This window comes from Patiria miniata, unplaced genomic scaffold, assembly GCF_015706575.1.
Source record: "Patiria miniata isolate m_02_andy unplaced genomic scaffold, ASM1570657v1 HiC_scaffold_2, whole genome shotgun sequence".
NCBI lineage: Eukaryota > Metazoa > Echinodermata > Asteroidea > Valvatida > Asterinidae > Patiria > Patiria miniata.
The window spans coordinates 13,796,364-13,814,144 of record NW_024037058.1 but is presented as its reverse complement, the minus strand read 5'-3'; the positions used below and the strand labels follow the sequence as shown (position 1 = coordinate 13,814,144).

The 17,781-nt window shown below is 41.1% G+C and overlaps 1 protein-coding gene across 1 annotated transcript in view; it reads right to left on the bottom strand.

Annotated features, from left to right (window-relative positions):
• LOC119726383 overlaps positions 1-17,781 on the bottom strand; it is a 97,934-nt gene that overhangs the window by 10,461 nt on the left and 69,692 nt on the right. The window contains exons 17-24 of the mRNA XM_038198037.1: positions 17,175-17,340; positions 16,363-16,741; positions 11,924-12,055; positions 10,520-10,737; positions 9,174-9,345; positions 8,616-8,793; positions 7,916-8,001; positions 2,120-2,213 (exon numbers count right to left, since the gene is read on the bottom strand). Coding sequence (XP_038053965.1) covers positions 2,120-2,213; positions 7,916-8,001; positions 8,616-8,793; positions 9,174-9,345; positions 10,520-10,737; positions 11,924-12,055; positions 16,363-16,741; positions 17,175-17,340 — 1,425 coding nt within the window. The remainder of the gene's footprint in view (positions 1-2,119; positions 2,214-7,915; positions 8,002-8,615; positions 8,794-9,173; positions 9,346-10,519; positions 10,738-11,923; positions 12,056-16,362; positions 16,742-17,174; positions 17,341-17,781) is intronic.

Here is a 17,781-nt window from a genome sequence, read left to right as displayed (position 1 = left end):
TTTGTGATCCGTGAACAGAACTTTAAAATGGTGTTTGTGTTTCGAATTCCGTAACTTGAAAAGAACATGAGTGATTTGAACGATTCTTGTACTAAAAGAAAGCTTAGACTCAGCTTTCATATCCTAGATTTTGAAAGTGCTACAGGCAAAACTTCATTCAAAAATTGGTCCTGCCATTTGGGTTTCGTTTTTTTTTTTACTCACCCTGTAGTATACAAATAATGAATGTTTATGAGTACAATATGGTACGAATCAGTTCTTAAGGTGACATTCCATCTGTTACCGAATGAAATTATTTTTTTTTTCCATTGCACGACTGTGAAACAGTCATTATTTGTTTTATACAACACCTGAATAAATCCTCGTCATCTGATTGGTCAGAGCCACACCAATCGTGTTACCGTGAAATAGAACTTCTACTTTTCGTGGTACAGCCGGACCATTGGGTGGGACGAATAATTCAATGACATGGGATCAACGACCTACCAATCAGATGACGGGGATTTGTTGAGGTTTTGCATAAAATGTAATGACACATAATTATATGCCAGTTTGAAGGTTTTAAATGAGATATATAACAAGACAGCTTATAAATACCAACCTACCACTAAAACGTGACTATTTACATTTTGTATACGTCTCGTTTCTGGTTTCGTAGGCATAGGGTCAATTGGCATCCAGATATATTTGCTACCGAAAGCAAAGAATAATTTTTTTTTTCCAATCCCTAATTATACGCCTAATTACTAAAATACAAAATAATACTCCCATTTCCAACTCTGAAAGAAACAAATCCATATTACAAATTATTCACGCCATTAACGTTTGTAAACAGCCCTAATTACTTCGTATACCGTAGTGTATTTGGCAGCCTTGCACCGTGGATGCAAATGAGGGCAATCTATTGTTCACCATCATGCTCAGTTACACATCTCACCATCAACTTCAAAAACACCAGCTTTCTACTTTTGTCTCTTTTTTTTTACACACCAGAGATCGATTTGCATTGTGCCTTTAAAACAACCCAAGGTCGTGATGCAAAAACAATACATAGAATATTAATATACATGCAATGCACATGCAGGGAGTAGCCTAGGCCTATGATGAATGCCAAAGAGGATTAGTTGCAACGCCCAACTTTAACAGCCTTTTCACTAAAATGCAAATTTCCCCTTGGGCAATTCCACAAATATACACACCTCAATGCCAAAACATAGTAAAACATAATTCCAAATGTCACAAACGAAAAGTGTATACATTGTTTAACTTTGGAGCTTAATTTATTGAAAATGCTGAGAATGTTCCACAGTTCAGCTGTTACTTTTAACTGATACAAATTAGTACACATAAACTGCATTTGTCTGAGTACGTCCCATATCATTGTGTATCAAGCCGATTTCTACCGCCAAAAAAATGTTTGATTTTTTTTAATTATAAATTTCATTGTAGCAACTATAACTGATATATTTTATCAGAATTTAAATTCACCTTATGATTGTAACTTTTACTCAGTGCTCACTGTTGAACAGTCCAAAATATGTGTCCTGCACTATAGAACTGCCCATGTTACGCCAAAGTAAACGACACTCAATATTCTGCATGTCACCTTGTAGTAGAAATACTTCCAGTTAATTACAAAGTAGGAGCAGCATTGCATATTGGCCTTAGATGTTTATAATGTTGCCCAACTAATATGCAGGTAGGCCTACCTTTGGTTATATGTTAATGCACTGAGATGAGGTGCAGAGTTATCGTATTTGCTTTTCGTTCATGATATCGATGTCTATGATGGATGCCGTTAAAGTGCAACAAACAGGAGCAATTAGCTGGTGATGGTTAACACGAACAGAATACCCCGGTTAGTTGCGAGTCCGCAGGGTATGTCATGAATAATTACGCCTGGTGATTAATCATATTTTGTAAGTGACCCTTGACCTTAACCATGTGCCCCCTGTATCCATTCACCAATATGAGCGGCATATCGGTTTCAGCTTCGGCCGGTATGATGTGAGCTAGGAATTCCAGGATGAATTATTTCACAGGGGACATGCATACCGACCCATTAGATCCACGGTGGAGATTAAAAAAGACTGCGAGAAATCGGAGGGTTTTGCCTTACCTTTCAGTGTCGTGGCCGCCGTTCAGAAGCGCGCTATCTCCGGCCTTCTCCTTTGACTGGCTCCGCTTGCTGTCCTCGGCAACGTCGTCCTTGCCTACGCAAGAGTTGGGATGAGAATTAAAACCAAGGATGAATACAGGTTAATATTAGTCCCCACTGATGCTAATAATCGTGCACGTACGTACGGCAGCTCACACGCCGCGCCAGCGCCCTTTTGCACTATACTTCCAGCAGCTAGCTGAATCCCGCATACCATGCCAAGCGCGGAGTAATAATGTGAGACACACTACCGTGGTATCCCCACGGCAGGGAGCGGTCCACGTACCGTATATGGTATAACGGACCGAGTCGCGCGCAGCTTTATCTGGGAGCTTCCATCGATAGGAAATGGGGATTTGGGGATCACTATCGACTATATATGATACCATTTTAATCGATTCACCTCAATTGCAGCGATATAATAACAAACTTCAATCAGTTAACTTCATTATTATAAAGCAATGGGTAGAATAGAAGACCCATGTACTCCTAAGGGATGACTAATCTTGTACAGTTACTTTTATGACATCATTCACTCCAAGTGATGGACTTCACGTGGTATTTGCCACGGACATCCCCAACGATTCTTATGGAAGGGGATATGTTTGTCGGTCCATTTTATATGAAACACTCAATATTCTCTATTTGCCAAAAAAAACAAAAGGTGAACTTGGGTCCAGATCATTCTGACTCACCCTGCGTGATGTTCAATCTATGGCACCGCGTCTGCATTAGCTTTGTTTCAAGAACTTTCATGTTGCCTGTCTAGGCGACATGTGACACATCACAAATATGAACTTCAGTTGAAGCGTTTATAATTCAAGTATTCTGTAAAGGCTTGACTTTAAACCGCTTGTAATCTGATATGTTATGACGTCATGATGACGTCACAGATTATTGGAAATAATCTTTGGTTCATATTTGTGCGAGGTATCATCTTATTGCCTTGTGCCATTTGGATGAAATCAAGATTTTTCTAAGATCGACACTTATTTCGGTATTTTGAATTCACCAAACGTGGGCCTTCATTTAACCCCATGTGCACCACGGGAGCAGCTTTGCTGGCATAATCGTGTTGTTCTACTGCAATTCAAATACCTCCAATTACTACGGGACTATACGTCCGACAGGCTAGCACAGTGGACAGCAATATGTCCACAATGGACAATGGGTAAAAGACTTTACGTTTATCATTTATAGGTCTTAAGTGCGCGAGGGAAGAGGTTGCCACTCACCGCGATCTATTATTTAATAGATCTATAAAACCAGTCTAATGGGAAGGTGCGCAATTATTCAATGATCTTGAAAAATGCATCCAAAAAGGTGAAATTAGACGGCTTAAAGACGCGGTCATGCATCAGAATAGTAACGCCCTACAATCAAAATACCTAAATTGGATTATGTAGAAGAAGGCATCAGGCCGATGAAGGAGCCAAGTCGACAATGACTGACGAAAACCAAAAATCCCAATGTTGTTAATTTAACCCCTCGGAATGTGATTTTTCTTTTTAATAAGTTTTTTCGGGATACAATATTTGCATCCCTCTGTAAAGTTAATTAACTAATACTGTGGGTAAGTTTTTGATTTTATTTTTACAAAGTCATGGAGCATGGAATCGGAGCCAATTGCGGTTTAGGAAAGTGAACAAGAGATTACGTTATTTTTTTGTACCCCTATGGTTGCACACAGTTAAACAAGCAGATATGGTTTGATACCATGAGATGATAAATTTAACTTATACAAAGGCCTAAAGAAAAAATCTCGTTAACGTCAATTTCATTTCAATTCAATTTCACTTTGTGGTCCAGTATTGGAAAACATTTTCGATGAGAGCTCATAATTATTAATTTTCAACAATAACAAAGTTTTAAATGCATTTTTAAACTAAAATCACGACCACAGTAACGAAAAATGTGTTATCCGATAATCCAATATTTGTCTTTTATATGTAAAAATCGACGCTTCGGAATTTGTGAAATCATGAATTTAAATCAACTTTTATCAACAAAGAAAGTAAGAAGGGACAGACGCAGACATCGCAGAAAATGCTCATGGTATAGACATCAGATAATTGAACAGGTTATGCCTACGAAACAATCAGTGAAAACAAAAAACAAAAATGTTTTTAAAACATGCAAGGAACTAATATAAAAACGAATACACCAATTTAAAGGTCTGGTCCACACAGTTGTGCCTCAACACACCTCGGTTTTTTTTTTTACAGTCATAGCCATAGTATCAATGCACCTATAAACGCAACAAATCTTACGACGTAAGGTTGGATTCAAGGGGAAAGTTTTGGTTCATTCAAAGTGGGCCGAGTTGAATGACCTTCATGGAACGCACGCTCTCTATCTTAAAAATAGCTAGGCCTATACTCAAACAGCTGTTGAGATCCCCTCTGTTAAGCAGTCACACTGAGGTTACGCCGCATTGTCCACTGGCCGGCCTACTGCAGCTTTCCGTAATGGAGTAACTGCGATCGGAGCTGCGTATTGTTCACTTCCATCATTGCAGAAATATACGATTATTACCGACGTATTTGGATATTCGACGGTGTCAATTTTAAATAATGCCCGTAAATACGGGCAAACAAACGAATGCAAAGTGCATTGCACTTGCCGGGGACATGAATCTAATTATGCATATACGGGTACGTACTTCTGAAATTGTGCAGGAGTTTTGTAAGCTATTGTTCTATCGGCACGTATGATTGGGATACTACAATGATGGTGTTTTAAGCCCTGGTCCGCTAATGGTGTTTTATGTCAGCACAACATACATACATGAATTAGAAAAACTCCAACTGACTAGTTACCCAAAAAGCCAATCTCCCATTCATACTTCGAATTCCTTTTTTTTTTTGCCAGTCAGCTATCAATCCGTCGAGCCAACTAGCCAGCTTACTATCAGCAACCAGTCGATCCATCCAACCAGCTAGCCAGCTTGCAAGCCAGCCACTTATCAGCCATCAATCCATCCAGCCAGCTATAGCGAGCACGCCAGCCAGACGCTCATCCACCCGTCCATCCATCCAACCAGCTAGCCAGCTTGCAAGCCAGACACTAATCCACCCGTCCATCCATCCAACCAGTAGCCAGCTTGCAAGCCAGCCACTCATCAGCTATCAATCCATCCATCCAGCTATAACCATCAGCTTGCAAGCCAGACACTAATCCACCCGTCCATCCATCCAACCAGTAGCCAGCTTGCAAGCCAGCCACTCATCAGCCATCAATCCATCCAGCCAGCTATAGCCATCAGCTTGCAAGCCAGACACTCATCCACCCGTCCATCCATCCAACCAGTAGCCAGCTTGCAAACCAGCCACTCATCAGCCATCGATCCATCCAGCCAGCTAGCCAGCTTGCAAGCCAGCCACTCATCAGTCATCAATCCATCCAGCCAGCTAGCGAGCATGCAAGCCAGCCACTCAGCCACCAATCCATCCATCCAGCCAGCTAGCCAGCCTTTAAGCCTGACACTCAGACACAAGTCAATCCATCCAACCACCAGCTAGCCAGCTTGCAATGCAAGCCAGCCACTCAGCCATAATTCCATCCATCCAACGAGCTAGCCAGCTCGCAAGCCTGACACTCAGCCACCAATCCATCCATCCAGCCAGCTAGCCAGCTTGCAAGCCAGCCACTCATCAGTCATCAATCCATCCAGCCAGCTAGCGAGCATGCCAGCTAGACACTCAGCCACCACACCATCCATCCAACCAGCTAGCCAGCTAGCAAGGCAGCCACTCAGCCACCAATCCATCCATCCAGCCAGCTAGCCAGCTTGCAAGCCTGACACTCAGACACAAGTCAATCCATCAACCACCAGCAAGCCAGCTTGCAATGCAAGCCAGCCACTCAGCCATAATTCCATCCATCCAACCAGCTAGCAAGGCAGCCACTCAGCCAGTTAACCAGCCAATTAACCGCCTGCCAGTCAGCAGAAGCAGTTCAGCCAGCAGCCACCAACTAACACTTTAAACACCTTATGGTCACGTACTGCTACTACATCATAAATGCTAAAAGCAATGTATATAAAAAATAAATAAATAAATAAAAAAATAAAAAAAATTAAAAAATTGACAAGGCCATCATATACCCGCTTGTTTATTATACAGTCTGCGTGAGCAGTTTCTAGTTTATTACTGGGACGTCCGTGTCATGGGTGTCCTGCAGAGAACTCAAAATAGTATATATCTGATTCTTTGCAGGTTTTTTTGGTTTTCGTTTCTCCCATCCTCCTGAAGTGGTGGACGGATCGTCCCCCTGTAATACAAGAGGGCCGACCACTACAGAACAAATGTCGACACGATATACTCAAGGATAAGGGTGGAAAATATATATACAAATGAATGCGTGAAGCATATCTATACAGCGAGCCCAAAGCTAAGGCTGATTTTAGTTCTACAGGTTGGAAAAAAACCCACCAAAACCTAATGTCGGGACCATTGTTTAAGTGAAGTTCTGCATGTAGCACTTCCAAAATCTAGGATATGTAAGCCGAATCCATGAGCTTTCTTTTAGTACAAGAATCATTCAAATCACTCATGTACTTTTGAAGTTACGGAATTTTAAACACAACCACCGTTATATTTCTGTCCACGGAACAACAGAAGTTCAGTGTTCTTTCAGCAAAACGAAAACAAATCACAAAAGGGGATGTGTGTGAATTGTTTTCGTTTTGCTGAAAGAACACACACCTTTTTGTGATCCGTGGAGAGAACTTTAAAACGGTGGTTGTGTTATAAAATTCCATAACTTCAAAAGTCCATTAGTGATTTAAATGATTCTTGTTCTAAAAGAAAGCTATGAATTGGGCTTTCATATCCTAGATTTGTGCTACATGCTACATGCAGAACTTCACTCAAACAGATATCCCGACATTTGGGTTTCGCTTCGCATTTTTGACTCACCCCGTATTCAGAACAGTTTCTATTCAGAATGTGCACAGAATTTTCCAGAATTAAAAAACAAACAAACAAACACCCCAATAAACAAACAAACAAACAAACACCCATATGCTTTAAGCATAACATAAAGTATTGGTATTACCTGGTCCAATACTTTATTCATTTTATAAAAATCAAGGTCATTTCATATGTATCATTTCGATTTGTATAATTTGCATTTCAATAGAGGAACTATTTTTTTACTGACTGATATGCAGTGCTTTTCTGTACAGAACTGCACAACAATATCGATTGAAAAAGATAGATATAAGCACTATCGATCTTATCGACTATAGAATGTCTGTTCATGCACGGACAATTTGCGAGATGTCAGATGTCAGGCAAAAGGGTTTAAACAAAACAAACACCTTGATTAAAACATAGCGTGGTGGAATAACATTATTTTCAGATAGACCCACTTTTGGGGTTTTACTGTAAACCTTAATTGGTATTTCTTTCGGTAGCTACTCTCGCTCGTTAAATTCGCTTTTAAATGTTATTTACTTGAGTGCCTTCAACGTATGGTTCTTTGTACCGCATAAACCTTTATTCTCAGTGTATATGGGGCCTTTTGTGTACATGTACCGGTATACCTAATTTGAATTTCCATTGATGTTACCTTAGACAAAAGGCAGGCCTACAGTTGATGTTTCATCATCATCAACATTTGCCAGTTTTCGTGGCTTTTCCGTAATCACTTTTTGAAATGCTCAGCACTGGCTAGCCTTCAACAACAGCTTCTTTTACTCACATTTTTGGCTGAAATAAAGTACGTGTACTGCAAAGGTAACTTTCTACATACCTGCTTCAATCACTTCAACCTCAATTGGTTGCCTCGTATGGGTGTCGGCTGAGCTTTTTGAGGCCTCGATCCACTCTTCTTCCTTTCTGTAACATCAAGGTTAGTACAAGAATGTATTAGCAATCTTTCTGAAGCTCACTCAAATTACATATCAAATTAGCCACGTATTCGGGCAATAATCAATTCAGCACACCAATTATCCTACTTATCAGCAAGCAAAAACCAACGTATACAAGTCGACTAACCAGTCAACGAGTGTGCAAATAACTACTCAGCTAATCAAACAATCCAGCTAAATTGTACAACCAGCCAATCTGTTAATTCTTTCCGTGATTTTCATTCGTACCCGCAAGAAAGATCGTACAAAATAGGAACGAAACTCACAGGTCTTCAATATCTTTGGTTAGCTGGATAGTCCTGCGGAGTTAGAAGTGGAACTTTCATCGCCTTCTTCCTCCGTTAACCGGGTTCGAATCCCGGTTGGTATTTGAGTCCCAAACCGATTCCGTGGGTTTCTCCTTGATAAATTATTCTGGGTTTTTTTCCCTACGTTCTCAACCTGAGCAATATTTTCTTCCCATTCTTCTGACGTAAGTTGCTTGGGCTTCTGAGCTACAGTACATGTGTGTACGTTTTAAGAACTCTCGGTCTCTCATTGCCAGAAATGTTTAATTCAAATAAATAAACTTTGACAAGCTACCTTTCGTCATCGAGGTTTTCCGATCCGTTTAATCTCTCCAGAGCTTGGCCTTCATAGAGCTCAGCTGACGACCGCCTTATTACTGAGGACGTGGAAGGCTTATCATGATATAAACTCAGATTCTGGGCCGACTTGGAGGTACTTGCTCCCTTATCATAGGCCTTCTTCGATGCCTTTTCTACCAAGAAACAATCAAGATTCTACAGTCACATCACGGTAATTAAAATACTATAAATATCAGATGGATACCTTCACAGTACAGTGGTTACATTAAAGTTTTATCTGGAATTAGGTCGGATAATATCAACAAAAAAGTAGTAAGGTAAGTTTTCGATTGCTTATATAGCGCGCACTCTTCATTCCTTCGACCAATGGGATACTCAAATGACACGCACGCGTTAATGAAAGAACGCGGCATGCGCGTGGGCGTGATGCCACCTGAGTACTTGTGATCACTAAATTTATTTGGAAAGAATTCAATAGCCTTTCACATGACACATTTAGAGTGCCTTCAGAGTTGGTGAAAGACTAGACGGCAAGTGTTCATGGCGCACGTACCTGCTCGCCTGTTGCTGGGGTTAGTGCTGGTATAGTGGAATATACTCGGTTCGTTCCTGGGCTTGGAGGCCCGGACGTTGCTCGGTGACAGCTTGACTCTATCCGTGGTCCTGTCCGGAGATAGGGCACGGCTGGGCTCCTTCTTGGCTTGTTGCTTTGGTTCTGGCTTTGACTAAACAGAAATGAAAAGATTATTGTATATGATACGAAGACCTCAGGCGTTTGTAGTGATTGTTTCAAATAATTTACAATCCTGGCCAAATCTCGCTGGCGCCCCCTGGCCCCCGCTCAATGTTGTCTCTCATTGCGCGGTGTGTGCTCCATCAGCTTGAGAGAACAGCATTGACCGGGGGAGCGGGGGAGTGGGTGACGGTGGGAGGCTACGCTTATTTCCAAGTGTCCCAACCAGTTTGGCTGGGTTGGAGGCCTATTAGTTGGTGAAGGTTTGAGATATGAGCAAATCAATCGATGCCTGGATTGACGAGAAAAAAAGAGACTTTCGAAGTCACTCAATAGAGATTTTCGAAGTCACACACTAGAAAGAATTGAATGATTATCTCCAAGAATATAAGTGTTGCTGTAGGGTTTTGGAAATGAATAGACCAATCAACGCCTGAATTGATGAGTAAAAAAGAGTGCCATAGTCACTCATTAGAATTCAGTTTACTTATCTCCAAAGACTGAAAGATGTATAGTGCTGGCTTGGGGAAATTAGTATATCAATCAATGCCTCAATAATTATTGCTTGAAGCAAATGTGGCTTACGAGGCTATACTCATCAGAAAACACTCCAATGGTAATAAAAAAACCAAAAGCGCTTATCCACTGGAGGTGTTTTGTATAGCCAGTGGTTTGGAATTCTCGTGGTCGCGGTTATTCTATTTATGTATTTTTATTTTTTTAATCTTTAGACATTAATACAAATGACATTTTAATAGTTTTAGTCAAGACTGAACGATTATTTCTACTGTCGGATTTTGTGTTTTGTATATGAGGAAAAAATCAAGTCTTTCTGAAATGATGATAGCGATTTTTGTCTGCTTTCCTTTGCAACTTTTCGTTTATTCATGGTGTACAAAAGGTGTTCGACAATGGGTATCGGTAATTAATCAGTGGTGAACGGCCGAGTTTTGTGGTATTTCTATTAAAATAGAGAATACTTGTGATTAGTGTGCGAACTATATGCACGTGAAATTTCACACTTATAGTCGATAACATGTTCTTTATCCTTTGTTATTTCTATTAAATGAAGCGAGCCAAATATTTCATTAAATACTCGGTCATCACCTTTTTTTTGACTTACTCTGTATGTTATAAGGATCTGGGAGGATCCTTAGATATCTCACCTGTTTCTTAGTATCCTGTTTTGTTCTTTTCTCTTGTGTGTTGTTCTTGGTCTCTTTGCTTCCTTGCTTGTTGGACGGGTGTTTGGTGGTGACTGTGACTTTAACTGAGGTACTGATACTCGAGGGCTTTCCATTGGCACTTGTAGTTGGTGAGGGTTTGGGTGGCTGACCTTTCGGAGGACTCCCATCTTTTGCTGTGTGATTTGCATTATGATCAACTACAAGAGAAATATTATTGAAAAATACGTGCATTAAGTTCTCATTTTTGTTATGGGTGAAAGGCCCGCGAATTAATAACGAAAAGACACACCAAGTTACACATCAGTCAGGAAAACAATATAAGGTGGGTGTTCGACTAATAGGTAATCGGGCACCTTGCAAGCATTAGCCGATCGACAACTTGCTTGTTTGTCTGTTTGTTGGGGGTGCTTGTTTGTTTGTTTTATTTTCACGAAAGGCACGATTTTTCTGAACCTTATTTAATTTTTACAAACAAGGAAATCAATCATTACAGCAGTGATCGCTGCAATGTTAAGGGGATTGTTTGCTTGGGCCAGTTTTACTCAAGTACGTTTAAAACTGGAGCCTGGGGGCGTAGACGCAGATAACGGCCCTAACTGAAAGCAAAAATTCAACTAATTTCCAACGATTCAACTTTACAGTTTTACTTCATGTTTGGTAAGACACCCCCTCTGGTCATGACTGTCTCAGGTATTTTTGAATTACGCTTTATGAATTGCAAACTAATTACGGCGACATGTTACATTTTATGAATCGAAAAAAAAAGGCTATGGGCTACGTGCACACGTTCCACATCAACGGCCAGAAAAAAAAAAATTAGGGTGACCTAGACTGGTTCCCGATCCATCCGCTGCGTATTTCGAATGTATCCAAAGTTATTGTAGGCGGGGATTGTCTACGGTCCAAAGAGCTTTCAAAAGAGGTAAAAACGCACCCTCTTTTGTTGCGGCACGGAGCCCACAGGCTTGAATCATTAAGTGAACGTTTCCGATGTCGATCTTTACCAATAGAGAGATTTCGCATGCAAATGGATACGTTTATTGCGACGGATACGTCATGAGTTATGACGTCATACGTCACTCACTATCCGCTAAACGTGCAGACGACACGCATATCTCGCTCGCTACACGTAAGTAAAAAACGGATACGGATAGCTAAACGTAAGTGTAAGCGTATCCATTCGCTTGCGAAACCTCCCTAATATCAAAGTCAATTTACGTTTATAACCAAACAATTCAACATCGATATACCACCTGGATGCAATTCGATACATTTCTCTGACACACAGGACAAGCAATTTTACAGCATTTCTCCTTCAAACCATTCCCCCCGTAGAACATGGATAGAAGGGTATATTGGTATAACACATTATCCTCGTCGTACCTTTTTCATTGGTGTGTGTCCTCCCTGCTCCGTTGTTTGGGTATGCCTTGCAATTGTGCTGTCCGTTGTGGGCGTGTCTATATTGCGTTGAAGATGAGGGAGGGGGTTTGGAGGGTCTATCGCGATGGTGGTCTATAAAGACAAAGACATCAGCTTTGTGTTGTTGATAATATCATTAGAAACGCAATGAAAGCAATACGATATTTATAACGTATGGAAATTACTCAGATACGATACTTCAGTATTCATAATATTATTAGAAGCCAGTTGAATACTTTTTAAAATTCATGAAAGCTCCACCTCTTATTTCAGGGACGACAGCTTTACTCTTTAAGTCAATGTACACCGCTCTCTTTTAAATATCATGCACCTAAACCCCTTGCCTATCGATAATTACAATGATACATGTATAATACAACCGTTTTCGTATTAAAATAGTTCACTGACTTTGAGAAGTACATCATTTCATAATTATGTATGATTATTTTTTCATTCAATCTGGATTTGGCATGGTCCAAATATTTGGATGTATTTCGTTTCGCAGTCAAAACAAGTTGATCACTCTCCTTTTCGAATATTGCCTTGCAATGGTCAATCGTCGCTTTAAACAACTCATGAAGATACAGTTAACTCGAAATGAAACTGCACTTAAGCAATTACTATACTGCTTTTCTGACTGAAAAAAATAAAATCAAGTAAAATATTTTTTTTGAAAAAATAACGTTCAAAACCATGCTGAATGCATCGTGCATAGAAATTAAAAATATCAGACCAATATGAAGCCAAAACTATATATCCCACGGCTTTACGCAATTTACGTCTCTTTCTGAAGATCATTACGGGTTTAGGATCAAAAAAGAAAAAGAAAAAAGAACAACACAAACAAATTGTGAACATAATGACACTGTTCATCACATGCAAGACTTGGGACGGAAGCGCGGGGTATAGGGGGCGGTAACATCGCAACACGGTGCAGTAGCGGGGGATGGGCATTAGACCAGTCGTAAACGCAACATTAAAGAGGTACTGTCCGTGTTTTTACTAGATATAAATAATAGATTATATGTTTGTCAGCTGCTGATTTCTATAGCAATACTAACGTTATTCACTTTTGATAGAGACGCCGAACGAAAGCATCGTCCCACGTTTGGTTATGGAATAATTGTATTACAAATTTCAAGTTATTTGAAGCCCGACACTAATCCAATTAGGCCTACTCGGAAGTAGACTGGTTCCCTCCCTATCGGCATCGATAGAGGTTGCCATATATAGAGACGCTCGAAAGAGAGCAAAGTAGTTTTCGTCAAAACAAGATTAACTACAAAAATAAAGGATTTTTTTTGGAGATCACGGACAGTCCATCTTTAATACAGCGCGGACAGGACGGGGGTAATCGTCCAAACGGCCGGCTCATATTACGCACGCATTTACAAAATTTGTGACGTCACGGCAAGCACTCGCGTTGTGCATTCGCCGTGAACGTACTGGGTGCGTTCGAGCGTATTACTCTTGCTACTTCCGGAACCCGCGGATCGTACTCCTACCGTTCGTGCGCTCAGGAGTATACTCGTGTTAATAACACGTGTAACACGCTCGAACGCACCCACTGCACTGTGTCAAAAAGAAGTAACATGGAATCCGGCGACCATAATTAGAAGCTTGACTTAGGCTGCATCCGAATCAGCTGTCTAGAGCTAGGTCGGCTAGGTCTAGGTCTGCCCCCATTAAAATTACGCGGGGACACGCTGACAATAGACGTAGACGTAGCTAGCTCTGGAAGCCTGTTTCGGACATGGCCTCACACTCACGCGCACGTTGCACGCGTTCTTAAAGATGAGGCGCGCGCATTTTGGTATTCCTAAGGAGCCTGGTGGGTGCATACCGAGCGTGCCTCGCGCGAGCCGCCCCGGTGCAGCCGCAGAAAATGGCTGCCGCAGGATTTGCCCATATAAACCGGCCCGAAGGCAGTCCCAGGCCCTTTTATTGTAGGTTTGACTTGGTGCATGCGCGTTAGTAAAGCATGCAGGTGAAAAAGCTTGGAGGCGGCGGGGAGAAGCTAAAGCAGTGGCCCATCCTTCTCTGTGGCATTTCTCGGGTGGGAGCGAGATCCAGTTATCCAGTGAACAAACGTTCAGGATGCAGGGAAGAGCTTTTGATTTGATGATCTGTTCATCTGTTACAACCTGTGTAATTCGGGGAATATTATTCTTCCTGATTTATGAGACAATTTCCCAACCACCTTCCTGTCCCATACACTGGATCGGCTCTGCTGCTAGTTAAACTACTGAAAAGCAACAGCAAGGGATTCCTTCAAATCATGTTTGATAGAGGAGTGTAACATAAGCATGGAGGCCTAGACGTTATACCAGCTGATGATTGAACTCCCAATTTGTTACATAATGCTCAGGAGGACGTGCATTGGATCAAGGGTCACAGAGTCTACACAGCCGGAGCTTCTTGACGACTTAGTGAATCCCGTTTGAGCCTTAATTAGATAACACCAACTCTGGAAACGTTGACTGCTGGTTTTCGACAGCGATTCCCCACCAGGATATATTAATTAATGTTAAGAGTCGCACAGTTTCTGCGATAGACATCACTTATAATGATTACGGAGAACAGTTAACTATGGAGTCCCAGTATTTGTGATTGTTTCCTTCAGGACAAATAACAAGGAAAAGAGCCTGAAATTATGAGTTGAACCACACAGTTCACGTGCTTTTATCAGTAAGTTTTATTATAACTTGTATTATCTATTATAGCGGTATTGTTAAACCATTAGTTTGACAGGTAATATTAGTCCAACAAATTGTCTTTGTTAATGTAATGGTAGATCAAATGAAAATGAATAACATAAAGAAATCAAAAAAAGTTAATGGTGTCAGTAAAACTAAAAAAGTTTAGAGGATATTTTTATATTTTTTTATAAAATTCAATATGCCGAAGATGCATAATGGTGCTATATCAATATATGTTATTTTATATATCAGGGGGCGTGAGGGGAATAAGAGGAAGAGCTTGAGTATGGGCAACAGAAAAAAATATACACGGGCTCGCAATTGGGTTAGATCCACACCACATTACACAGTCACAAAATTTTCACACTATAATACCGCCAAGGCAATGAGTAACTATAGCTCGCTGGTTTATCCATACCTTTGTACATGTTCTTGCTTTCGTTGTGAGGGGCCCTTTGTCAAGCTGGCAATTGTGCACATAAAATTGGTCATGTTATTTCACGTAAACTTCTCTTAAAATGCGGGACACGACAACACATCTCGTATAGGAGACGATACGTGTCTTAGTTATGAATGGAAAACCCATGAGATAATTAATCCTACTAGACGAAGTTTTAATATTTTAAGCATAGATGATGCTATTTCTACACCTAATGTCTAAGGGCATAAATATCAACTGTTCAAACAGGCAATATTCACAATCCCCCGCTCAGTATTGCATGTATAGCCCGGTCAATATAAACCAAAGCTTAGTAAAACACCTGATTCGATTCAGTGATGATCGCTATTTGCATTTTGCGTCTGTGAAAAACAACTAATATGAATAACTGAAACCTGAAAAGTAAAAGACTATTTTATCAGAATTGCAATTATAATGAAAAAAAAGAGAGAAATTCAATAAAACTCCAAAGTACGTTTGTCTCAAACGCTACCCCCCAAAATGAGTTTTACACCAAGTAAGGGGTTAGCCTTGTTTGGATGGGTAAATGGGAGAAACTGTTTCATCTGGTCAGGAATGTGGGCGGGAAAATAGGGCATAACATGTCAGCTGGTCTGAAGGATTACTGTGAGAAGAATCAGGGCCACTTTGTCAATTATCAGCCTGCATGGAGAAGACAACAGAGTGAGAGCGTATCGTGGCTGACATACACGAACGACCATGGCCACAGAAATCAACAAAACATGCACTAGGAAAAGCGACTGGAAATGCGACTCGACAATGTTGGCACTCCTCATATCACTTCAACTGTAAATATATACACAACGACAAACTGAAAAAGACTCCGTGCCCAAATAAAGGTGAAACTTTAAATCCCGCAAAAGTAAACTGAATTTCTTGGATTTGAAAAAGAATATCCCCTTTTTTGATATCGTGAAGCGAAGTATACACAAGTGACCTGCCCCTCACTATTTTGGAAAGAAGAAAGTGCAGAGTGTGCAAAGGAATAAAACGAAATACACTTTGCTTCCGACAAATACAATCTAAATTTGTGGTGTTGTTCAAAACGCCAGATGTTGTGCCTTTTTCATTTAAACTATAGAGAAGTATTTTGTTACACAGCCATCTATTTTTTTTTTTATATGTATGTCGGATATTCAACTCATCAAACTCCCCTTTCTGCGCCATCCCCTCAGGACTTTATTTTGAAAGTATTCACATCTCCTAAGGTTCTTGCAATATTCCTCAGGTTTTTGTCTTACCCTGGCTCCAGCCAGACTTGTCACTCTGGGTAGACCTATCCGTGTCGTACTCGTAACCCGAGGACCGGGAACTTTGCGAGTCCGACTCCATCAGCTGCTGGGCGGCACTGGACGCTTGCACCCGCTCCATGGAGCGGGACAAGGCACGGCGCCTCTCCGGCGAACCGTGGTCTCCGGAGGCGGTGGTTGTTCCTCCACGTCCCCTGCCCACCAAGAGGCTAAGGGGGTGGGCTGGGTGCGCTGAGGGGAGTGTGGTGATTGGGGAGAGGGCACGGGGTGAGAAGGCCTCTTGTTGGCCGGTACTTGCTGGTTGGTCTTGGAGGGAGAACCAGCGAGGCCGGTTATCTAGGATGTGCTGGTCGGACAGGTCTATCAGAATCTGTCGAGGGAGCCAATGATAAAACAGCTTAGTTGTTGCCAGCCTTTTAGAGCAAAAAAGAGAAAGGAGTTGTTCTCCGTGGCATTTTTCCAATAGCTAAAAATGCAATTTCGATCATTGTGTTTTTCAAGTCAATCTGTTAATACCAGTGTTCATGGTAGCCCGATCCAGCACATGTCCGGTCACAAATTGAAGCGGGTGAACAATAACAAAAAAACAAAAAAGTCATTGTCACAGTGTATAATGAACAGCTTTGGACTTGACTGAGGACTGAGTGACTTGTAATGGACTAGTGATAGACTCGACTACAACACTGGGCCTACCCCCAAAAGATAATGTCTTTTGATTTGCCTTTTTCATTGAGCTGCCCAATTTGCTTATTAGGTTTGGCCTCTGAAGCCCATAGCTTCGTGATGGTCCGCGTATAGCTCACCTGCCCCATGAAATCATTGAAGGTGAATCTGTCGAAGTCCCAGACGCTGATCTCCAGAATCCTGGTCGCGAGCTCCTGCGGTCTGACGGCCCGGTACAGCACCGTTTGATTCCACTCCGGTGTCAGTGTCTTCGGCACGTACCTCGTCTTCCTCTTGTTGTCTGGTCTACTTTGGATGAAATAGTAAGTATATGTCTTGTTATCTTACAGGCTTCAGTGCGTAATGAAGTAAACTTCTGTGACACGTTATCCAAAGGAGACTAAGGGGTTCCTAAAAGTTCTAAAATTGTAGATTTTATTCACGGATACCACCCTTGCAATCTAGAAACATCGTCAATAGGTTTGGGTCACCTTTGAAACGAAAACCGATGAAGACCTGCCTTTTGGACAAGTTTTATATACTTCTCAATCAATTCGATAAATCTTCTTTTGCTACGCCACAGTTGTACGTACTTTTCCCCCTAACCGATGGGAGACAAACTATGGTTACCGATATTTCACTGAAAACCAGAACATTAATTCACGTAATAAAAAAAAAATCGTTCAATTATGAAAAAAACCCTCATAATCAGGGACACCACAAAATCTACATGAAAACTGTCTATCG